The sequence below is a fragment of the Salvelinus sp. IW2-2015 genome, linkage group LG11 (genome assembly GCF_002910315.2).
Source record: "Salvelinus sp. IW2-2015 linkage group LG11, ASM291031v2, whole genome shotgun sequence".
NCBI lineage: Eukaryota > Metazoa > Chordata > Actinopteri > Salmoniformes > Salmonidae > Salvelinus > Salvelinus sp. IW2-2015.
The window spans coordinates 13,503,126-13,528,409 of NC_036851.1; the positions used below are offsets into that span (position 1 = coordinate 13,503,126).

The 25,284-nt window shown below is 42.8% G+C and overlaps 1 protein-coding gene across 1 annotated transcript in view; it reads left to right on the forward strand.

The window, feature by feature from the left end:
- The first annotated feature begins 2,379 nt into the window (after positions 1–2,379).
- The window catches only part of LOC111969848 (RING1 and YY1-binding protein B), a 40,827-nt gene continuing 17,922 nt past the window's right edge, over positions 2,380–25,284 (forward strand). The window contains exons 1-2 of the mRNA XM_023996171.2: positions 2,380–2,494; positions 3,282–3,407. Coding sequence (XP_023851939.1) covers positions 2,469–2,494; positions 3,282–3,407 — 152 coding nt within the window. The 5' untranslated portion in view covers positions 2,380–2,468. The remainder of the gene's footprint in view (positions 2,495–3,281; positions 3,408–25,284) is intronic.

The following is a 25,284-nucleotide window of genomic DNA, read 5'->3' on the forward strand; positions in this document are numbered from 1 at the left end:
TCATGAGGAGGGAAATGATGTGGATATATTGAAGCAACATCTCAAACATTAGTCAGAAAGTTAAAGCTTGGTCGCAAATGGTCTTACAAATAGACAGAGACCCCAAGCATACTTCCAAAGTTGTGGCAAAATGGCTTAAGGACAACAAAGTCAAGGTATTGGAGTGCCATCACAAAGCCCTGACCTCAAGCATATAGAACATTTGTGGGCAGAAGTGAAAAAGCGTGTGCGAGTAAGGATGCCTACAAACCTGACTCAGTTACACCAGCTCTGTCAGGAGAATGAGCCAAATTCACCCAACTTATTGAGGGAAGCTTGTGGAAGGCTACCTGTAACGTTTGACCCAAGTTAAACAATTTCAAGGCAATGCTACCAAATACTAATTGAGTGTATGTAAACTTCTGACCCACTGGGAATGTGATAAAAAATAAAAGCTGAAATAAATCAATCTCTCTACTATTATTCTGACATTTCACATTCTTAAAATAAAGTGGTGATCCTAACTGACCTAAGACAGGGAATTTTTACTAGGATTAAATGTCAGGAATAGTGAAAAACTGAGTTGAAATGTATTTGGCTAAGGTGTATGTAAACTTCCGACTTCAACTGTATGTAATTGAGCCAACTGTAATCCCTACGTATAATCTCTCATCATACTACACTCAGAGTTAAACAGATTTTACTGATCATACCAGAACTTCAGCACCATGTGTATTTTTCCAAAGAGATTCAGTCAGAGGAAATGTATGTCAGAGCTACCATGCACTTTTGGTTGTTGACAGCTTGGCAACATGCCAATCACAGATTATTTTTCTGAGCAATAACAAGATTCAGTAAAGGAAGGAACTCTGATGTGGGTAGAGCTGTTTCAGTCACACTCTTGAATTGCCTAATGCATGGTATCATTTCTCGTCTCTGTCCCCTCCCCCAATTCTCTTTTCATTTGTTGCTTTTCTTATAATGTCACCCTTATTACTGTAACATCAAAAATGCCCAATTTTCCCTTGAATGAATTACAGAATGAGCCAGGCAATGCGTAATGCTGTTATGATTGAATTCAGGTTATTAATATCATGATGAGCAGATGAGCCTCTAGAGCAGCATGCTATGAGCTAAGCAGATATCTAGAACCTAAAATGGTTCTTCGCCTGTCCCCATATAGGACAACCTTTGAAGAACCCTTTTTGGTTCCAGGTAGAACCCTTTCCACAGAGGGTTCTACCTGGAATCAAAAAKGGTTCTCATATGGGGKACAGCTGAAGAACCCTTTTTGAACCCTTTTTTCTAAGAGTGTATAATCACTGGGTAGAGGGCAGAGCCGGTGTGATAAGAATGACAGTGACACAGCAGAAGTAAGTGATCGTATCTTCTCCTCTCCACTTGGTGGATAGAAGGGAGAGATTCACAATAATATATGCTATTTAGCAGACACTTTTATCCAAAGYGATTTAGTCATTYGTGCATACATAGAGGACCAGGAGCCATGGCAAGTGGCTAATGACGCTATACGATTCATGCTTCATCTCCTCCACAGAGAGAGTCTTGTCCTGTGCAGGAGGGAGGGAAGCCTTCAAGGGGTGCATGATGAAGTAGCCCACTAAAGTTAGGAGTATCTGCAAATTATTTAGGGGGTCCTCCAGGATGTCTGGAATTTTGGAAATGATGAGTAAGGTGAACATTTGTATCTAAATACAAATGATCATTCAAGGTGAATGTTTAGTATCTGAGGTAATCCTTTCTTCTATGTCTTATTTGAAACATAAGGCAATCCCCATTTCCTTGAGTCCTTTCAAATGTTAGGCAGTATGGGCACACTACAACCACAGAAGATGAAACAACTGAAACATGTCCATCTCAATGCAAAGACAGTAGGCTAATCTCACAGACAGGTATGATAGGGACAAAAGCCCTACAGGCTAAATTGACTGGACTGCTCTGATAGCACTCAACATACATTTTTGCATTTGGTTTATTAGTAGGCCTAGACATTTTGATTTACACCTGTCACGATTGAAAAGGGATGATGGGGAATAACTTTATATGCACCTGTGTCCCAAGATGAACTCCACCAGCTACATCTTCAATGTGAGTAGGCATAAAATGCAATGACACCAGCTCATGCTGTGGTACTGCACAGTATGACACTCACGAAACCTGTGAATACATTGGGCTGGCACTGTAATTCCTACATTTCGACTATAAAGCGCATAATCTCATTTCGATACAGAATATTTCGGGGAAATATATAGCGAGCTACCAATTTCTCTTATTTCCAACCAGACTTTTAAACCGAGGCATGCGGTGATTGGGCGTCTTGGAGTCACGCGGTGTGCAGTCGCCCTGCCGCTGAATGCGAGCTTAACTGCCAGCTTTAGCAGCGGTTCTATCTGGATCCTCCGCGCACAACCTACAACAATTACTGATTATTACTGAAGACCTTTTCTTCTTTTGGAAGACAGTTCTTCACCATGGGCGACAAGAAAAGCCCTACCAGGTATTTAACCGTATACCCCAGTCGGTTTTGTGTCGATTTAGACTTGTTTTGCGAGAATTCCATGGCGTTTGCGGTTGATATTCGGATGATTTCTCAAGGAGTGTTTCTCCCTTTTTTCAGTTTGTATGCCAGAGCTAGAATAGTGCACAGGCACTATGGCGGCTTCTCGCTCCCTACTCTCTACCAGTCACTCTCAGACAAAGGGAAATTTTCAGTGGATATGCCTGCCATTCTAGAAAATTATATTCAATGTCAACAGAAGTCGTTCGAAGATCAATGTCGAGTGGACATTATTTGACATTCGTTTTGCTAGCTAACATGCTTAGCCCCGAACAGACATTAGGCTAAGCCGCGATACAATCGAATGTTGTAACGTTAGCTAGCTAGCTAACCGAAATTCTAGCTAGGTCGCTTGATTCTAGGGTTAGTGCTATCCAGAATCCTTGGGTCATCCCTATCCTAATCTTAACTCCTACCTCAACCATAACAACCCTTACCATAACAATTTTAAACGTCAACTTCAATGGGATAGGGACGTCCCAAGGATCCCAGATAGCAAGGACCTTAATTTTAGCTAGTGACTGATCTAATCGAGAAACTCGCGCTGCGTAGGTTATTCGGGATTCGAATGGATAACCTGACAGCGATTTTTTTTCTTCCTGTATTAGTTTAAGTTAGCCGATTTTTAATTTAGGGGGTACTGCATGTCGTCAGCACTAACAACAGTCATAACCAAATTAATTATATGTAATAAACTAACTTGACTTTATATTTTTATATTTCTAAGGCCAAAAAGACAAGCTAAACCAAGTGCTGACGACGGATATTGGGACTGTAGCGTCTGCACCTTCAAGAACAGTGCAGAGGCTTTTAAATGCAGCATATGCGATGTGAGGAAGGGCACATCCACAAGGTACGTCTGAACGGGTGTTGTTTTACTCCTGCAGTAAAGCATCGCAATTTATTGAAATCAACATTAATCGTCTACCAATTTCCGTAGTAATACTTTGATTTATTGATTGACGTAGGCATGTTGCATTGTGGCCATGCATTTATTTCATTATTGTATGGATAGTGAGTGAATTGAGTCAACTAGGTGTGCTGTTGGTAGCCAGAGAGGGGGATGGGGTGGGAATGAGGGACCTTACTTCATAATAGCTGTATGGAGCTGCTAGAATAAAGCAGCTCCCAAATGAATCTCTGAATTTGACATTRGTATCACCAGATTGAAACAAGACATCTGTAGCTTGAAACATCTGTTAGAATATATCACTTAGGCTACCTGTAGGATTAAACATCAGTAGTTGGCATAGCCGTGGGAAGTAGCTAGGCGTGCTGAGGTGCTGCAGCACCCCCTGAAAAAAAGAAAAACAAATAATTGGGATTATTCCCTCTCCCCCACCAAATTAGTGCACTAGGCCTTTATTACTCCTGTATGAGTGGAGCATAAATACTACTCAGCAGAGTGAGAGAAATGACCCCCCCCCCCCATTAGAAACCTATTTCTGGGCTGTCACTGCAATGGGAAACTAAGATGACATCATCATGATATGCATTCAGATTTTTTTTACGTGATTCCCTTTAAATTTCATGTTTAGCACTCCAGCCTGAGTTCTGGGTACTGCTGATAAGTTGTCAGTGTGAGTTTACAGGTACTTATCATCAGCTGCCTGACGAAATCTAGAGATAGATGAAATCTAGAGATAGATGAGTCATTTGTGAGCCTGCAGAAGAGTCCCTCCATGCTCTAACCTTTCCAGCTGTGGTTTTAGAATGAGTGTTCTGCTGACACCTTTGGTCTGCCACTGGGAAAACACTGACCGGTTTACTGCTAATCGAAATGTTGTTGTGTACTGGGCAATTCCACATTAACGGAATTATGSTTTGACTCAGATTTTGTTTTAAAATGTATGCCAAGCAAAAAACATTGATTTCAAAGTTTAACAAACCATACAACTCTAAGCACAAGACCTACTTTGAACAAGTTACACAGAGAATGTCATAACACATTTACTGGAAGAACTGTGCAGATGCAAAGTTTGGTAACAGTATTACGGTAGAATCTCACTCAGATTTTACRACATGATACCTTGAGTTTGAAARGAAATAGTTTTATTAAACTATAGTAGGTGAGGTGGATTTACATCTGGTAACGAAATAACGGCAACGGAATTACATCATAGGTCCCTTATCTGTACTATACAGAAATGCATTATGAATATCATTCTCTTCATGGTGATGTATCCAGAATAGGTACACAAAAGTACAAATATGTAATATCCTCCTTTTGCGTATTTGGGTATTATTCTACACACTGGCTATTGTTTTAATGAGCTCCGCTCCCAAGGCACAGGAGGCTGCTGAGGGGAGAACCGCACATAATAATGGCCGGAACAGAGCAAATAGAATGGCATCAGACACCTGGAAACAATGTATTTGATACCATTCCGCTCCAGTCATTACCATGAGCCTGTTTTCCCCAATTAAGGTGCCACCAACCTCCTGTGTCAAAGACCACATTTGTTTGGTCCGGACCAGACCAAATCGGAACCAATCATGGATGTCCATGTTTTACCATTTTGGACATCACAGTGCAGCAAAGTAGATGGCCTATGTAGAATACAGTACATTATACTGTACTCTACATTTCTTTTACTGTACTGTTCTCTGCTGTGCTGTCCAAACTTGTGAAACATCTACGTCTATGATTGGTTCAGATTTGGTACGTCCAGGGCAAATTAACAGATACTGGTACGTCACAGTGGGTGTTAGCATGCTTTATGTTAATGAGGGGATGTCATGACAATTATGTCCAAGCCCCTTACCATGGAGCTTTTGGCAACAGCCCAATTGCCTCTATTTGGTAAATGGAATTGCATGACATCATTGAAGTGGGTTGTCACATTCCCATTTGATCTGAATTGTTAACCTTTGATGCAGTTGTTTGCTTGTTGTAAGCCTGGCTCTTATTGTAATGAGTACTAATTAGGCATATTTTCTCTCTGTTTGATGCAGTATGCTCTCAGCCAAATGATTCACACTTTAACAGTGTGTGTGTGTGGTAGGGGTGGGCGATATGAACTAAAGTTTATTTCACAATATTTTCCACTTTCTGGACGATAACGATATATCACGATATACTGTACTTTAATAAAACAAACATTTTATGAGCCCTTCAAAGTTAATAAATTAGAAAATATTGCTTTTAACCCTATAGAAACAGAAAGCATTGCACTTTATTTTTGTATTTTGTATWWTTTTTTTTACTTCTATGGTAAACCTGTGCAAACATGAAACATAAGCAAAGGTATGCGTTAAATATATATGCAGTAAAATTAAATAAAACAAATATTTAAAATATTCAGGATGTAAAGAAAATTAAAAATTATTTTAACTTTTTCCTGCCAAATATAAGAAGTGCAGCCTGTTKTTGCAGCATAATACTGGACATTATGAATTCAAGTTGTAAACCTTTTCAAACTAACTTCTTCAAGCATTCACCAGACAGTCTGTATGTTTCTCAGTTCAACATGTAACAATTCACTGCCTCCCTCTTTCTCTTCACAAGTTCTGTGCCAGGAACACCAGCCTATTGACAGTTTCTGGCTTCAATTTTGCCTTGTGGCATGTGACCATATGGAGACAGCCATGCAATCTTCATAGACAAACATTGGCAGTAGATTGGCCTTACTGAAGAGCTCAGTGACTTTCAMCGTGGCACYGTCATAGGATGCCACATGTCCAACAAGCCAGTTCGTAAAATTTCTTCCCTGCTGGAGTTGCCCCGGTCAACTGTAATTGCTGTTATTGTGAAGTGGAAACGTTTAGGAGCAACAACGGCTCAGCTGCAAAGTGGTAGGCCACAAGCTCACAGAACGGGACCAGTGAGTGCTGAAGCGCGTAGTGCGTAAAAATCGCCTGTACTCGGTTGAAACACTCAGTTCTAAATTGCCTCTGGAAGCAACGTCAGCACAAGAACTGTTCGTAGGGAGCTTCATGAAATGGGTTTCTATGGCCGAGCAGCCGCGCACAAACCTAAGATCACCATGCGCAAGGCCAAGCGTCGGCTGGAGTGGTGTGTAAAGCTCTCCACCATTGGACTCTGGAGCAGTGGAAACGAGTTTTCTGGAGTGATGAATCGCGCTTCACCATCTGGCAGTTTGGTGGATATCAGGAGAACGCTATCTGACCCAATGCATAGTGCCAACTGTAAAGTTTGGTGGAGAAGGAATAATGTTCTGTGGCTGTTTTTCATGGTTTGGCTAGGCCCCTTAGTTCCAGTGAAGGGAAATCTTAAYGCTACATCATACAATTACATTCTAGACAATTCTGTGTTTCCAACTTTGTTGCAACAGTTTGGGGAAGGCCCTTTCATGTTTCAGCATGACAATGCTCCCTGTGCACAAAGCGAGGTCCATACAGAAACGGTTTGTTGAGATCGGTGTGGAAGAACTTGACTGGCCTGCACAGGGCCTTGACCTCAACCCCATCAAACACCGTTGGGATGAATTGGAACGTCGACTGCAAACCAGGGCTAATCTAAGTAAGTGACTGAATTAATGACGGGGCATCATATTGTTTTAGCTTTTTGCCATGTTGAAGTCAAAGCCTTTTGCATGAGTTATCTGTACAGCTGTCATTGCTATGTTGATTTCCTTCATTTTTTTCTCCTCTCTGTTCTCGGCCCACCTGCTCCTCCCCCCTCCGAGCAGAGCAGACTCCACACAGACAGTGTGTTGACACAGATRGGGTTAGTTATAAAAAATCTTTGGTGTAGACATGCTGCTCGAGAGCCAGTACTGCATGCGTCAACTTTCTCTCGTCCACATTCACTTGTAAATGTCCAAACTCACCAAAAATGACATTCGGTAGCTTCTACCTATATATGTAAAACTTTGTGAGCTGGCTTGCCTGTCTTTGCAATTTATCACATTTAGCTAGCAGGCTCCATGGAATTTCGCTATTACTTGTGCTAATTTTGTTAGCATTCAGGTAATAGACACCCAATTGGGTTTTTGGCATTTTTTTTGGACTGTCGCATGTGTACTAAACTGGTAATAATGTATCTCCCGGGGTAAGAGAAGGATGGTATGACGATATGAAAACCAGGATACCACCCAACCCTACTCCTGACCATGCCCTAATCTCTGTGATTTGAAAGATGAAGCAACAGTGCAAGAGAGGCAGATGAGCCGGCATCCAGACGAGACTACTTTGATGAGACTACTATACCCTACGTTCTTTTGCCAAATGTACAGTCACTAGAGAACAAACTGGACRAGCTCTGTTCGATAGTATCCTATCAACGGGACCTAAAGAAATGTAATATTTTATGTTTATCGGAGTCGTGGCTGAACAAGGACATGGCTAACATAAATCTAGCTGTTTTTTCCATGCATCGTCAAGACCGCTCGGCAGCCTCGGGTAAGACGAAGAGGGGGTGGTGTGTATCTTTAACAGCTGGTGCGTGATCTCTGTTAAAGGGTAGGTAGCATAAACGTAGCATATGTATTTGCATTAGTATACACCTCAAAAGTCTTAATGCAAAGTCACACCTCACTTTTCTATTGTTTGAGTTATTACATAAAACTGATCAGAATGCCGAAGTCATGTTGGAAAATATTATTCCGTAAGGTGATGTTATATGGAGGACCCGGCAAGCCAGCCTGTCTTCTATAATGTAAACTCCAACAGAAATAACTTAAAATTAAACCAAATCGTTTGCGGTCATGAATACTGGTTTCAGTGTAATTTTCAGGCAACTTACAAGTAATTACTTAATGAATTTATTGTTACAAACCAACTTGCAAGGTTGATAGCCAACTAGCCTGCCAACGTTAGCCCTACTTGCCTGCTAATGTTATGTTAGCACTACACGAGTCAGCCAGTTGCTATCAACACCTAGCTTACAGCTACATTAAAGTTAACCAAAGTTTTGGAAATGRATAGCTATTTTTGGAGCTGAGTTAGCTACCAAAGCCAGGAGGAGGCGCGCGCTTCACTGGCTGATGGAGAGTCTCAGGGAAATCCCAAATAGATAGCTGACGGATATCTGGAATCTATCGCGCTAGCACTAAGCCAAGGTGGAAAAGGTTACAAAACTCTTATAGCGTACTAAGCAGGGAATATGCTRAAAAGTTGACAAAACAAAAAGGAGAACAGACGAGGTACTACAAAGTTTGATTTTCTCTATCGATTTGAGCCCACGGGTAGAAGGCACCAGGGCCTGCCATGCAAATGGGTTCCAAATYGATAACACAACCACAAAGTCTGTGAAGAGCATGCTTCATGGCCGCACGTGCCCCATCAACTTCCTGTTTACATCACACTTCCTGCGATTGGTGGATTGTAGCTCACCACCGCCAACACTTGGTTTGGAATGTAATTACATGCTGTCATCGCTAGTGGCTAACGTTGGCCAGCTTGAGCTAGCTGCTCAGTAGTACAGAGCAGATCCTCCACTTGATGTTGAGAAATTGTGCATTGTGGGTCGTTTAGAAGATATCTGGAAATAAGTTAATAAATTCTGAATATGTAACTTTTTGCACGTATAGGTAACCAGATCGTGACTACTTCTAAGTTACTAACTCTTTGACTACACTGTGTTGYGTGTTTCCTACCCTTTTTAAGGAAGTATTACGTTTTTGCTTGCCTGAGTTAGAATACCTCATGACAAGCTGCAGACCAAACTATTTACCTATTTATCTATATTTTTTGTAGCTGTCTATTTACCACCACAAACCGACGCTGGCACTGAGACCACACTCAACGAGCTGTGTAGGGCCATAAGCAAACAAGAAAATGTACATCCAGAAGTGGCGCTTCTCATGTCCGGTGATTTTAATGCAGGGAAACTGATCCGTTTCACAACATTTTTACATTTACATAATTTAGCAGACGCTCTTATCCGGAGCGACTTACAGTAGTGAGTACATACATTTTCATACTTTTTTCGTACTGGTCCCCTTTGGGAATTGAACCCACAACCCTGGCGTTGCAAGCGCCATGCTCTACCAACTGAGGGACCAGCATGAAATGCTCGCCCTCCCTTTGGCAAATAAATCTGACCATAAATCTATCCTCCTGATTCCTGCTTACAAGCAAAAATTGCATGAGATCACCAGCTGTTGCGGATGACTGTGTGATCTYGCTCTCCCTAGTCTAGGTTAAAATTCACAAGGTCGCGGGGACAGACGGATTACCAGGATGCGTGCTCAGAGAATGGTCATGGCTCACGTCTACACCCTCATCCCATACACCTTGGAACCACTCCAATTCGCATACTGCCTCAACAGATACTCGGATGACACAATCTCTATTGCACTCCACACTACCCTCTCCCGCCTGGACAAGAGGAAAACCTATGTGAGAATACTGTTCATTGATTACAGCTCAGCGTTCAACACAATAGTGCCCTCCAAGCTCATCACTATGCTCAGGACCCTGGGACTGAACCCCTTCCTCTGCAACTGGATCCTGGACTTCCCGACGAGCTGTCCCCCAGGTGGCGAGGGYAGGCAACATCTGCCACGCTTTATCGTCCTACACAGTTACAAACAACTCCATTCCGAATATAAAGTAGCAGCCGACATTTTAATTCCATCTTCCTCTATTGATTAGATACAATGTATAAACAAAAGTAGGTGGACACTCCTTCATATTAGTGGATTCGGCTATTTCAGCCACAMCCATTGCTGACAGGTGTATAAAATCGAGCACACAGCCTTGCAATCTCTGTAGACAAACATTGGCAGTAGAATGATCTCACTGAAGAACTGAGTGACTTTCAACGTGGCACCGTCATAGGATGCCACCTTTCTAACAAGTCAGTTCGTAACATTTCTGCCCTGCTAAAGCTTCCCCGGTCAACAGTAAGTGCTGTTATTGTGAAGTGGAAATGTCTAGGAGCAACAACGGCTCAGCCGCAAAGTGGTAGGCCAACCAAGCTCACAGAACAGGACCGCCAAGTGCAGAAGCGCATAGCACGTAACAATTCTCTGTACTCGGTTACAACACAAACTACGAGTTCCAAACTGCCTCTGGWAGCAACGACAGCACAGTAACTGTTCGTCGGGTGCTTCGTGAAATGGGTTTCCATGGCAGAGCAGCCGTGACAAGCCTAAGATCACAATGCGCAATGCCAAGCGTCGGCTGGAGCGGTGTAAAGCTAGCCGCCATTGGAATCTGGAGCAATGGAACYGCGTTCTCTGGTGTGATGAATCACGCTTCACCATCTGGCAGTCCGATGGACAAATCTGGGTTCGGCAGATGCCAGGAGAACTCTAACTGCCCCAATGCATAGTGCCAACTGTAAAGTTTGCAGGATCTTAATGCTACAGCATACAATTACATTCTAGACGATTCTGTACTTTGAACATTGGTAACAGTTTGGGGAATGCCCTTTCCTGTTTCAGCATGACAGTGGAATGAGATGTTTGATGAGCAGGTGTCCACATACTTCTGGTCATGTGGTGTTTCTCCTAACTTTTGCCCCACATGGAGGATCTATGACTAGTGTAACGTCGCTTTGATGATTTATGATTGGCCAACAACAAGCTACACGTGGCATTCTCGTGAAAAGCACAGAGCAGCAGCATAAATTATACAARTTCTCTCTCTACTGCAGCAGGCGCATTCGGCTCTGTATGGGTCCTTCTGGACAAGTCAGTTAAAATTACTCATACCCGTGACAATTAATTCAGGTTCCTGGATCTGGTCTCGGGTATTCGGGTACAGGTGTATCCGTGAAGACCTCTAGTGCTAACATGTGCTACAGAAGCAATATCAACATGCATGGGGAGGCCCAACTCTCACCCAATCCCACACAATGCCCAAGTATGCTAAATCTGTGCACTGCCACTGCACTCACTTTGGTTCTCCAACAAGAAAGCACTGTGTGTTTTGTGACCTGACCTCCCGAGTTCTGCTGTTAATAGTTGGAGTACGTTTTTGAAGCATTCTTATACCAGAAGATGCACATCTTTGCRTTAGCAGCATACGCCTGACAGCAGTGATCAGCTATCATATTCGAAAGTAGCCAGCACATGAAACCAATCAGTGCTAGATTGTGACATCTTGCTGCTGGATCAGCACAGTTTTCCTGATGGCTGTGCTGTGTGTTGGTATGCTGCACCTTGAGCTGCTCCAGGTCCTGGCGGGGCCTTTTTGACTTGATTAATGGTCGGGATCAGGGGCTAATGCTCTTTGGTTGTTGTGACGTGATGCCTCAGGCTGTGGTTTTGGGGGACGTGACGTTCCTTGTTGATTGTTGCTTGCCACTTTGTTCCAGACATGTTTGTGCAGAGGTAGGATTTTTGGCTCACTGCTGTGCGTCCCGCTGGTGATTCTCATATTCCAAACCAAATTATTAGAATTGCGTTAACTCGGCTACTGTTTGGTATGTAGACTGCAACCTGTTGACGCTTCACATCGACATTTTGATGTCCAGATGTTTGAGTGTTTTGTCAGTTTAGTGTGATGGTGTTAAACTGAGGTTTGCAGTAGCGCTCAGACTGAACTTGCACACTCACAAATGTTCTGCTCTGCAAGAATATGCTTCATCTAAGTGGAGGGAATGGGAGGCATGTATTGCTCTATTTTAGTGTAGCTTCACAATGGACAGGGACTTCAATGGTAAATGAATTATAAGTCTTCGGYCTACTTGAATATTTATATCCTCTTTGACCGCTTTGATCGGGTCACACTGAAAGCAATAATAGCCTACAGTGTGCGTGCGTGCGCGTCTGTTAAAATTATGGAATAGAGTCATTTAGGGCGATATGGCCAAAATCTCATGTCCCGATAGGTCATTTCATATCACGATATAGCACATTTTCTGTAAATTCAATGAATAAATAGTTTATATAAAATGACCACATGTGAAGGCCTATTTCTTATTACATGTTGAATTATACTCAAAAAAAGGTTCTTACTCATATTTGATTATTTCTCCTTTTATTTAGAACCTTTGTGCAAATCTTTAATTAAGCGTGTAACAAAATATAAAGTATTAATGTATAAAATCTAAAACACTTCAATGTTAGTTGCAAACAACATAAATATAGGCCTAAAATATATATTTTTGGGGGCAGGGTGCTTGCCTGTTGCATGTTATTTTGGCATTAATACGTGTCGCATATCAATTTGGTACCTTGGGTCGAGTGTTGGCACCAACTCACGAAACCCTTGTTTCTCCATTGTGTAAATTGGGGCCATGTCTTTGCAGATGTAAGTTGTAACGACAGCTGTTACCTCCTTCCGTCTTTTGTGATTCTTTGCCATATGGTGTGCCGCGGGCAAAAGCCTCTTGCAGCGTCTGAGTCGGGTTTGTTTTGAGCACTCGACTGTACTTTTTTGTAGACTTTCTCCATACTGTTTCACATTATTCTTGCGTAGGTGTTTTGAGCCTGTTGTCGGGACCGGCCTGCGGCATATTTTGCAGAGGACGGTTTTCTGGTCCGTGTCAGACTTTTCATACCCAAACCTCGTCCATGCGACCGAAGTAGCCACTCTTTCAGGTACGAGCTTCGTGTCACGTTCACTGTCCTCCATGTTTGTTTGTGTTGCAAATTTCCTTCCAATTGATGAGAAATATTKCTGTAAAGAGTGTGATTTGCGACACAACAAAATAAACGATAGAGCATAATATGAAACGATAGACGTTTTTCTATCGTCACACGATATATATCGTCATATCGCCCAGCCATAGTCATTATAATCTGTGGATTTTACCACTGTCACATTAACACAAATTGTCAAGGCTAATGGAATTACTTAAGAAGGACGTGCTTGCACACTCCATTTGTAAAGGCTTGTGCTTATCAATCATTATCAGCATCTGCATTAATCCTTAAGCATGAGCAGGTAGGCCCTAATCTTAATGTGTTAATTAGCGGATTTCAGAGTTCTTAATTACTTCATGAGATTTGAGAGAATGTGAGTGATTTTGAAATACAATGGCCCATTTCGCAATCTGACAAATGGAGAAACGTTGAGAGAACGAGCTGTTGAATTGAACTTGTTTTCAGAGGGTGGAGAGAGGGAGCGAGCAAGTGAGAGAACGAGACAGACGTGTAGAATGACAGAGTGGGGAGGCAAAGTAGCCGGGAGAAGAACCGAGAGCAGAGGGTACGGAGGGGGACAAGGGGAATCAGCGGGTACGGAGGGGGACAAGGGGAATCAGCGGGTACGGAGGGGGACAAGGGGAATTCAGAGGGTACGGAGGGGACAAGGGGAATCAGAGGGTACGGAGAGGGGGGAAAAGGAATCAGAGGGTACGGAGGGGGAACAAGGGAAGCATACGGGATACAAGAGTGTGGGCTGGATGGCTGAGCCCGGTTTTGGCTCTGAGGGGGGGGGGGGATGTGATTCTCTCAGCCAAGAGTCTCCTGGGGGATGACAGAATGGAGCACATAATTACCCAGGGAGCTAAGGGAAGGAAAGAGCTGGGCTGGCCCTCACACACGCCTCTTTCCACCATGGCCATCCCTCTGGATCACAACTCCATCCGTGTCTGTCACAACACGAGACAGGGAAAGAAACAGCTCAGCGGTAGTGTCATCTGGGGAAAAATATTTATTTAACCTTTTATTTAACTAGGCAAGTTACAAATGAATTGTCTTTTTATTCAGTTAAGATTGTGACATGATAGTCTTCTGTGTATAGAATATTTTGAAATTTGGAGACTGGCTCAGTGGTATTTCCATTAAAGYAAATTTGTGACGTCATCAATGTTCCCTGTAATTTTTTGGGGCACTGAGCAAAGTGTAGGTCTTGTGAGCGGAAACTTGAATGTTGTGAGAATTTTGCAATGATTCATGAATTACAGTGCTACCCTAATACTCTGTTTATCACAATTGCGGTGTCTCTTAACCAGCCTTGGGCTCCCAGTTGGCCCGAAGTTTATCTTAAGAGCGGGTGAGGTGGTGATGACGGGACTGGCTTCCTCTCTCACATCAAAACATACCTGCAGACGAGTGACAAATGGATAGAGAGAGAGCATGATTAAGCCTTGTTTTTTTTATTCTAACACGGTCATCTTAAATCAGGAGGTGAAATGCGGAACTGACCTTGGATCATTAACTCTGGGACTACTACATCTCTCTGTATTTCAATGTAAAGCATCTCTTTAATAATACTTCCTGTTGACCCGACCAAGTGACATCTCACCTATGATCATGCTGTGCCCTCTGTCAGCCAGTTCAGATGCGGGAGGGGTTYACCAAAACAGCTGATATAACCTAGAGGATTTCAGGGAGAAGGGGCAGAGGGATGAAGTGAAAAAGARAATGTTATTGTGTGTGGTCTCACCTGGTGTCCACACTAAGTGGCTACAGAGTACTTTATGCTGAAAAACAGACACATGATGGCAAACAATAGAAGATAATGTCAATAGAAGATACTGTATGTGACGAAGACACCTATCGGAGTGTACCTGAAACATTTAAATATTGAGGGCTATGTGTCTCACCACTTGGTTATTGCAAGGCTAACCCCCAGGGAAATCATGACTTGGCAGCAACAGATAGTCCAGTGAAAACGGCTGTGTTTATGTGGTGTAAATCTGAAAAGTAGCAGCTGACATTTTAAGTTTTTTWAAATTAATGCATGCRAGACAGGTTCCATGTATAACAAAACAGGCAGAGATGGAGAAAAATAACACAACAGTTTAATTACCTCTGGTTATGAACACTTTTGCCAGCAATAAAGCTTCCACGGCCTGTTCCTCGGACAGTGAACATCTGGCAATAACTAACGTTAGTAGTTATACATCAAGCTTAACTAAATGGTATAGTCTTTGTGCTTTCTCAATGGATATTTGAGTGCTTTCGTAAATTTGCTCTGGCTATCTATAGGCTGGACAATAGAACGAGTCAAAATTCACCCAAGGCTGAAAAACATCTTAACGTTGGCTAAACTGGAACACTAGTGCGAGCCCACAGCAAATTCATTGAATTTAACGTTCGCAGAGCCTGTTTTGACAGTAATGATGCTAAGAATTCCATTAAAAATTTGTTTAAAAAATTCGGACTATTTCTTGTCTAGCGATCGATGACAAAAGAGCTCGCTGCCCATACTTACGTAATTACAAAGCGGAGATTATCCTGATTTTAAAATGGTGCCAGTGTAACAGTATAGCTSCCGTCCCKYTCCTCGCCCCTACCTGGGCTCAAACCAGGGACCCTCTGCACACACAGACAACAGCCACCCTCGAAGCATCGTTACCCATCGTTACCCATCGCTCCACAAAAGCCGCAGCCCTTGCAGAGCAAGGGGAACAACTACTTCAAGTTCTCAGAGCGAGTGACATCACCGATTGAAACACTATTAGTGCGCACCCCGCTAACTAGCTAGCCATTTCACACCGGTTACACCCGACATTTAAAAAAAAAATCTAAATATACACAGAAGAATTTGGCGAAATAGACAGACATGCTATATTTCCCCCATAGGAAACAATGGGAGACCGCAGAGTTCCAGTGATTATTTTGGTTGTTTACATTTTGTTCTTTAACATTTGAACTATAAAACAACATGAGCAGGTCTCATTGCCAACAATAAGTGAAGCAGTCATTGTGACGTTGAACAATAAGCTGGAATAAAAAGTTCAAAAGGCGAGTTGGTGGCACAGTGCTCAAAATAACTACTAGGAGCTGGCAGGGTGAAAAAATGCAGCTCTGCTAGGGTGAGTAAAATGATCAAAGTGGTCTCATTTGTGTCTGGAAGTAGCTAGCAACGTTAGCTTGGGTGCTTGACTGCCGTTTAAGGCCAGAACGCTCAAATAATCCTACTCCTCGCCCCGAACGTCCACTGTGCGCTCCGTTTGCGAAACGGTCTGAATTTACAAACTGACAATTTTTCTATGAATGGAAACACCATAATATTAATCAAATTAATTAAGCCAAATTTCTTAATCAATCCCATATACTATGTTATTACTAAAAAGGTTTTAAATTCTCTGGTAATGCCAATGCGTAATTCTACCAAGTGTTTCTCAAAGATGCCCTCTGGTGGTCAAACATCTATATAGGGCAAACTAATAGGGTGAACTCAGTGAAGTTCAATCTCTTGGGTCTTCTCTGCGYTGCTTGACATTTTCTTCTGTGGGGCAGTCCTGGAGGTGCGCGGCCTCGCAAGCACACAGCTTAGAGTGAACATTGGAAGTCACCCAATTTTTGCAGTTCGTGTAGTGTTTATTGACTAGCATTATGCAGTGTCAGGATAGAAGGTTTCTCTGATTGTATTTAGGCTATGTTTTTGTTTTCTTCCCTTTTGTATAGTTTACGGTGCATTCGGAAAGTATTCAGACCCCTTTCCCCCTTCTCTCATCTACACACTACCCCATAATGATATTTTGCAAATATATTAAAATGAAAGTGTTAAGACCCTTTACTATGAGACTTGAAATTGAGCTCAGGTGCATCTTGTTTCCATCCTTGATGTTTCTACAACTTGATTGGAGTCCACCGGTGGTAWATTTAATTGATTGGACATGATTTGGAAAGGCACACACCTGTCTAATATAAGGGCCCACAKTTGACAGTGCATGTCAGAGCAAAAAACAAGTCATGAGATCGAAGGAATTGTCTGTAGAGCTCCGAGACAGGATTGTGTCGCGGCACAGATCTGGGGAGGGGAAACCCAAAARATTATGTAGCATTGAAGGAACACAGTGACCTCCATCATTCTTAAATGGAAGAAGTTTGGAATCTCCAAGACTCTTCCTAGAGCTGGCTGCCCGGCCAAACTGAGCAATCGGGGAGAAGGGCCTTGGTCAGGGAGGTGCCCAAGAACCCGATGGTCACTATGACATAGCTCCAGAAGGACAACCATCATCTCTGCAGCACAACCAGTCAGACCTTTATGGTAGTGGCCAGACGGAATTCACTCCTCAGTAAAAAGCACATGACAGCCCGCTTGGAGTTTGCCAAAAGGCACCTAAAGGACTCTGACCATGAGAAACAAGATTCTCTGGTCTGATGAAACCAAGATTGAACTCTTTGGCCTGAATGTCAAGTGTCACATCTGGAGGAAACCTGGCACCATCCCGACGGTGAAGCATGGTGGTGGTGGCAGCATCATGCTGTGGGGATGTTTTTCAGCGGCAGGGACTGTGAGACTAGTCAGGATCGAGGGAAGATGAACGGAGCAAAGTACAGAGATCCTTGATGAAAACCTGTCCAGGCATTCAGTACTAACCGACTGGCCGAAGGTTTACTTCCAGGAGGACAACTGACCCTAAGGCACAAAGCCAAGAGAACGCAGGAGTGGCTTCGGCACATCTCTCAATGTCCTTGAGTGGCACAGCCAGAGCCCGGACTTGAACCCGATCGAACTTGAAAGACCTGAAAATAGCTGTGCAGTGACTTTCCCCATCCAACCTGACAGAACTTCAGAGGGTCTGCAGAGAGGAATGAGAGAAACCAAATACAGGTGTGCCAAGCTTGTAGTTTCATACCCAAGAAGACTCGGCTGTAATCACTGCCAAAGGTGCTTCAACAAAGTACTGAGTAAAGGGTTTGAATACTTATGCAAATGTAATATTTCTTCTTCTTTTTTTAAATGACCTGTTTTTGCTTTGTCATTATTGTGTGTGTGTGTGTTGGGGGGGTTGATGAGAGGGGAAAAATATTGAATACATTTTAGAATACGGCTGTAACGTAACAAAATGTGTAAAGAGTCAAGGGTTCTGAATACTTTCCGAATGCACTGTACAACATGAAACGCCTGCTGTCAACCACTGTGTTCCCCTGAGCAGTGTTGCTTGATGACTTGTTGAGCTAATTTGAAACAGGCCATGTTTACACAAGAGCAAGTATGACAACGCATGACCGCTGCAGGGTGACTGGTTCCAACAGACACTGGCAGACACCCCTCACATAGCAGGGAGGCAGACTGACACAGAGGAGATAGACTACAGGGAGAGAGAGGAGCTTGAGGTGAGAGCCACGGAATGAGAAATAACAAGGGAAGGAAGAGTGAAAAACACTGTGTGACTGACAGCACAGAAAAAGTATAGTAGGGAAGCAATGGCTRCATATTTAGAATGGGGACTGGAGACAAAGTGGATGATACATTTGACTAGAGATAAAGAGAAGAGATAATGATTCAGCATGGAAAGCAAGGGTGGAGAGCGCAAGTGATACAAAGAAGACTGTGTCACGGAGCCTCTGATGGAGGGAGCTCATGCATGCTTAGTGCTGTCACAACAACGGCTGTCAATCACCCTGATGGGAAGCAATTTGTAGCCTGAAGGTCAGACATTGGAGGGAATATCTCGCAGTGGGAGGCCACACACACTCAGAAGCCCCACACTGGTTTAGGTTAAAGGGTGCTAGTTTCTTTATTTTATTTTTAAGGATGAGGGAGGGACTTATTTTGTTTAAGATTTTCATTGATTTGTTTCTCTTTTGTCAATTGTCCCAAATAGCTGTCACTACATCACCGTGGGAACGAAATGTCAGGTTCAGCTGCCTTGGCGTGCTCTTTTCCTCTGAGGGAAGATGACAGAGGGCTGTGGAGAAGGAGGGCTCTGCTGTGGCCCACTGTGCTCACTGAGTACCCGGGGCATGGGGAGGCATGCAGGGGCATCCCCCTTGGGGGTGCAGGATTTTGTGTCTGGAGGAGATGGATGAATGTTTAATTCAATGTTTTTAATAATGCCCTTGGCTCTAGCCAGCAGTGAGTCATGCAGACAGTGCTGCAGCCTGGAGCTGCTCTTCAATCCAGGTCGGGCTGCACAATGTCTAATAGCAAAACATTTCTTTTTTGGGGGGGCAGATTGTGATTTTCAAACACTTGGGTGAAAACTTGTAACATCGTCAGACATGGTTAAACTGTGTCAGGGTAGAGAAAATAACCTGTCAAATTAGATCATATAAATACATACTGTGCTAACTAAATACAAAACCAAATGAAACTAATCTTTTTCAACATTGTTTTATAGGCTACATACAGTACCAGTCAAAAGTTTGGACAAACCTACTCATTCCAGGGTTTTTCTTTATTTTTACTATTTTCTACATTGTAGAATAATAGTGAAGACATCAAAACTATGAAATGACACATATGGAATCATGTAGTAACCAAAAAAGTGTTAAAACAAATCAAACTATATTTATATTTCAGATTCTTCAAAGTAGCCACCCTTTGCCTTGACAGCTTTGCACACTCTTGGCATTCTCTCAACCAGCTCATGAGGTAGTCACCTGGAATACATTTCAATTAACATGTGTGCCTTGTTAATTTGTGGAATTTCATTCCTTAATAACCTCTCTGGGATAGGCGGGACGCTTGCGTCCCACTTGGCCAATAGCCAGGGAAAATGTAGAGCGCCAAATTCAAAAAAAAATATATAAAATCAAACTTTCATTAAATCACACATATAAGATACCAAATTAAAGCTACACTCGTTGTGAATCCAGCCAACATGTCAGATTTCAAAAAGGCTTTTCGGCGAAAGCATAAGATGCTATTATCTGATGATAGCACAACAGTAAACAAAGAGTGTAGCATATTTTAACCCTGCAGTAGCAACACAAAACGCAGAAATAAAATATAAATCATGCCTTACCTTTGACGAGCTTCTTTTGTTGGCACTCCAATATGTCCCATAAACATCACAAATGGTCCTTTTGTTCGATTAATTCCGTCCATATATGTCCAAAATGTCCATTTATTTGGCGCGTTTGATCCAGAAAAAAACAGCTTCCAATTTGCGCAACGTCACTACAAAATATCTAAAAAATTACCTCTAAACTTTGCCAAAACATTTCAAACTACTTTTGTAATACAACTTAAGGTATTTATAAACGTTAATAATCGATCAAATTGAAGACGGGTCTATCTGTTTTCAATACAGGAGGTCAACAAACTAACGCTACTTTTCTAGTCTTGCGCAACTATCAAACAGTACACATAACGTTACACTGATTCCAGATGGCCGTTCTTCTTCATTGCACAAAGGAATAACCTCAACCTATTTCCAAAGACTGGTGACATCCAGTGGAAGCGGTAGGAACTGCAAACAGGTTGATTAGAAATCTAGTATCCCAATGAAAACTCATTGAACAGACGGTGACCTCAAAAAACAATTAATCTGAATGGTTAGTCCTCTGGGTTTTGCCTGCTACATAAGTTCTGTGATACTCACAGACATGATTCAAACAGTTTTAGAAACTTCAGAGTGTTTTCTATCCAGATCTACTAATAATATGCATATCTTATATTCTGGGGATGAGTAGAAGGAAGTTGAAATTGGGCACGCTATTKATCCAAAAGTGAAAATGCTGCCCCCTATCCTAGAGAAGTTAATGAGTTTGAGCCAATCAGTTGTGTTGTGACAAGGTAGGGGAGGTATACAGAAGATAGCTTAGTAAAATACCAAGTCCATATTATGGCAAGAACCACTCAAATAAGCAAAGACAAATGACAGTCCCATCATTACTTTAAGACATGGTCAGTCAATTCGGAAAATTTCAAGTACTTTGAAAGTTTCTTCAAGTGCAGTATCACAAACCATCAAGCGCTATGATGAAACTGGCTCACATGAGGACCGCCACAGGAAAGGAAGACCCAGAGTTATCTCTGCTACAGAGGATAAGTTCATTAGAGTTACCAGCCTCAGAAATTGCAGCTAAAAATGCTTATCTCAACATCAACTTTTCAGAGGAGACTGACTGTGTGAATCAGGCCTTCATGGTYGAATTGCTGCAAAGAAACCACTACTAAATAAGAAGACTCGCTTGGGCCAAGAAACACGAGCAATGGACATTAGACCGGTGGAAATCTGTCCTTTGGTCTGAGGAGTCCAAATTTAGATTTTTGGTTTTAACCGCTGTGTCTTTGTGAGACACAGAGTAGGTGAACGGATGATCTCCGCATATGTGGTTCCCACCGTGAAGCGTGGAGGAGGAGGTTTGATGGTGTGGGAGTGCTTTGCTGGTGATGCTGTGATTTATTTACAATTCAAGGCACATGTAACCAGCATGGCTACCACAACATTCTGCAGAGATACRCCATTTCATCTGGTTTGCGCTTAGTCCCACTATCATTTTGTGTTTCAACAGGTCAATGACCCAAAACACACCTCCAGGCTGTGTACGGGCTATTTGACCAAGGAGAGTGATGGTGTACTGCGTCAGATGACCTGGCCTCCACAATCACCTGACCTCAACCCAATTGAGATGGTTTGGGATGAGTTGGAACGCAGAGTGAAGGAAAAGCAGCTAACAAGTGTTTAGCATATGTGGGAACTCCCAAGACGGTTGGAAAAGCATTTCTCATGAAGGTGGTTGAGAGAATGCCAAGACTGTGCAAAGCTGTCATCAAGGCAAAGGGTGGCTATTTGAAGAATCTCAAATATAAAATATATTTGGATTTGTTTAACACTTCTTTGGTTACTCCATGATTCCATATGTGTTATTTCATAGTTTTGATATATTCACTATTATTCTACAATGTAGAAAATAGTAAAAATAACAAATTCAAGTTTTTTTTTTTGTCATCTTTTGACTGGCACTGATAATACATAGGATTATTACACCTACCTCTTAACTAAAATGCATTTTTAACATGATCATCAAAATGGTGCTCCTCTATCCCACCACTTATTAATTAAGTAATAACATTAGGTCCTATATCTTATTTTACCATTTAGTTCTTAAATTACCTAAGATAATTATTTATTCAGGCAGCCATAGGCTGCAGATGGAATAGGAAACTTGTTAGTGTGTAAATTATGTAAAAGTATGCCTTTTATAATTGAAATGATGAGTCAAAGTGCCATAACATGTAAGACGTAGCCTACCAATTGCAAGGTGCAGCCTGTGTCCAAAAACTGTCTCGTCCAGTCATTCGACTCGACATGTTTCAACTTCTCCCTTTTTAATTTTGTTATACAGTGTTGGGATGGCGACTTGGGAAATATGTGCAAGATGGAATCTTGTATGTCCTGTCCAGCTTGTTTATATTCTTTTTGAAGCCGTCTTTGCTGACAGTATAAATAGGAACCATGTCTTTGGCTATGTGATGGCCTCTGATTTCTGTGTGTCTACAGGATGTTTTTCATAGGGCGTTACACTTGAAAATACATGGACAATCGATGCCTGTTTAACATAGGTGGTTGGTTGTGGTTTAGGGGCTTTGCTGCTGTTAGGCACTTCTTTTTTTTACCRTGCAATCATCGCAAAGTGKGGGTGRTTATTCTTCAAATGATTGAATACMTTTGTTGTGTTGCCTCTTGTCACCACAGCTCTGGGGATATTTTTGCCAAAATACTGCTGAAGATGCTCCCTTCGGCACCAAATTGAAATTTTAATTAGCACTTGCAGCATTCATGTTTGACACACACTTTGAGGTAAAGCCACAGAGTTTCTGAACCTCATACTGTACTGTCTTTGGTGAAGCCCCTTCTCTCCTCACCAGCGCGGACACTTGTGATTGGCCAGTATGTGCATGCCGTGCAGAGAGTGGGAGAGCCCTCTTGTGATTGGTCAGCATCCTCTGTGCATGTAGAGGGTGAGTGAACGGAGTCTAGCGCCTCTCATTGGAGGTGGTACCATAGTCTAGTTTTTCTTGTGTTAAGTGTCAAAGAAAGGAGAAAATTGCAACCTCTTGCGATATGGATATTTGCACATGCCAATATTGCAATTTTGATCTGAATACGATTAATCGTGTAGTCCTAACTCCAGGTGCACAGTATTTTTTTRGATTCAGATGAAATCTTACTGTCTGACTACAGTTGGCTGTCCCTGTTAGAGGGGACATTTTTGTCTAGGCCTCTCTTCGAGCTGACCCTGCTGAATGCTCTGGGTCTGTGGCTGGCTGGGAGTAATAGCCTGTCCAATTATCACTCAAAATAAAGAGCCGTGTTAATGAAGGCTTTCCTGTGGTCGCATGATCACCTCTCTCTCCGTGTCTGTCTCTACAGAAGTACTCAATATCTCAATTCTGTCACAACACTGCTTGGTTTTAAGTTCAACAGTATGTTATTGGCATCTCTAGGTCTCCACTTCCTATGCTCTTCAGGTAGGAGGCTAATATTGACATGCATGAGTAGTTCCTTGGAAGTACTTCTTATGATTGACAATATAGTAGGTGTGGCTGGCAGCATAACCATAGGTCTCAGTCTGCCTGGGTTTAGTGTTTAGTGCTGATGACAGTCTTTTCATAGCCTCCTGTGGGGTAAGAATCCACACCCCATATTAAGGGGAATTTAAGGGGCAGTCAGCAGAGACAATGTCAATCATTATCTATGGAGGTGTGAAAAGGAGGAAGTTAATCGGTCTAGGCTTATCTGGTGTTTCTCAGTGAGAAGTGGCTTGGTACAGACGCAGTGRCGCTGGTTTCCTGCCTACCAGCAAGGTGAGTGTGGCCAGCCCGGTGGTGTGGATCCAGCCAGCCAGCCGTGTAAATGGGTCAGAGTGGTGGTGTTCAGAGCAGCAGTGACGTAGCTGGTAAATTTAATAATACACTGTAGAGTAAGCGCACCACAGGGCAGGCCAACAGGGAGCAGCGCTCCGATCATGCCAGCAACAACTCCATGGCTGAGTTACAGCTGGCASTGAATCACAGCTTAACTACTGGGGCTGTTCCTGCTGCCTCCCTCTCTCTGGGCTGAGCTCTGCTGCTGCTCCGTCTGACACAAATCTCTGGGGTGATGGGTCTGGGGTGATGGGCCAAGGAGGCGGTGAGCCAATCAATCAATCACGCTCACTTTCTACCTCCAGCACTCTGCTGACAGCTTAACCTGCCACGGGAAATGATTTCTGGGCCCGTCAGACGCGGGCTGCGCTGAGAACCTGTTTACGAGTGTTTGGTCTGCATGCGTCCTGCCAAATCCTGTGATGGATTGGCGACGATATTCACTGCCGTTGGAGACGAAGTTGCTCAAACCTTGTCAAGTCACTTAAGTTTCTTTTTGAGTGTCTCATTATCCAGATGCTGCTGACCGTGAGCATGTCAATCCCTCCTCTCCTGTGGAGTGTGACTGGCATTGATTCTGCAGGAGTGAGTGAGTAGGCTAGCTTTATGCTGCAGCTCCAGAGCCATGCCAGCTGTGCTGGGTGGAGTCACTACAAGGTCATCAGCATTCACCACAGCCTGCCTATTGATTGGAGCGTGGCGCGAGCGCTACGACATGATGCCATATTATGAAGCAATTGATTGCCTTCTGATCGACTGGTCCCCCCTGAGGGAGAGACGGTGGGTTCTCTATCTCCTGCAGAATGGGGATAGAGAGACAGGGAGAGGTCAGGAGAAAGTAAAAGGGTTGATATCCAGGATGTGCTGTTTCTAAGGTAAATCACTCCAGCAGCCTTGTGAAAAACACTMTCCTCTCCATAAATAGACCTCATCAGCCATGCATCATTATCAATGTACCCATCGTAATCAGACAACCACATCTGAAATGAACCATAAGTAAAGCCTGGGGGCCATGTCTAAAATATGTATTGAGCAGCGCCAGCTGTATCAGAACAGTTCCACTCAGTATTGTCATCAAGTTTCTGCTCATGTTATGACCAACTTAATGATAACAGACTCTCTGAGAGAACGAGTCAGCACCTCATCGGTATTCTAGTCAACAGGTAGGCTACATTTTCTAGGAGCCAGACAGAGCTTGTTTATCAGTTCAGTCTGAGGCTCAGGCAGGTGGATYAGAAAGCATGGAAGTGCCCATCTGCCCTCAAACCTGCAGAGTTTCTTTAAACATGATACACTCTGAACAGCTAGACAATAAACAGGACCTCTTGGCAATGCAGTAGATGAGATGTGGAGGCTATGCCATAGGT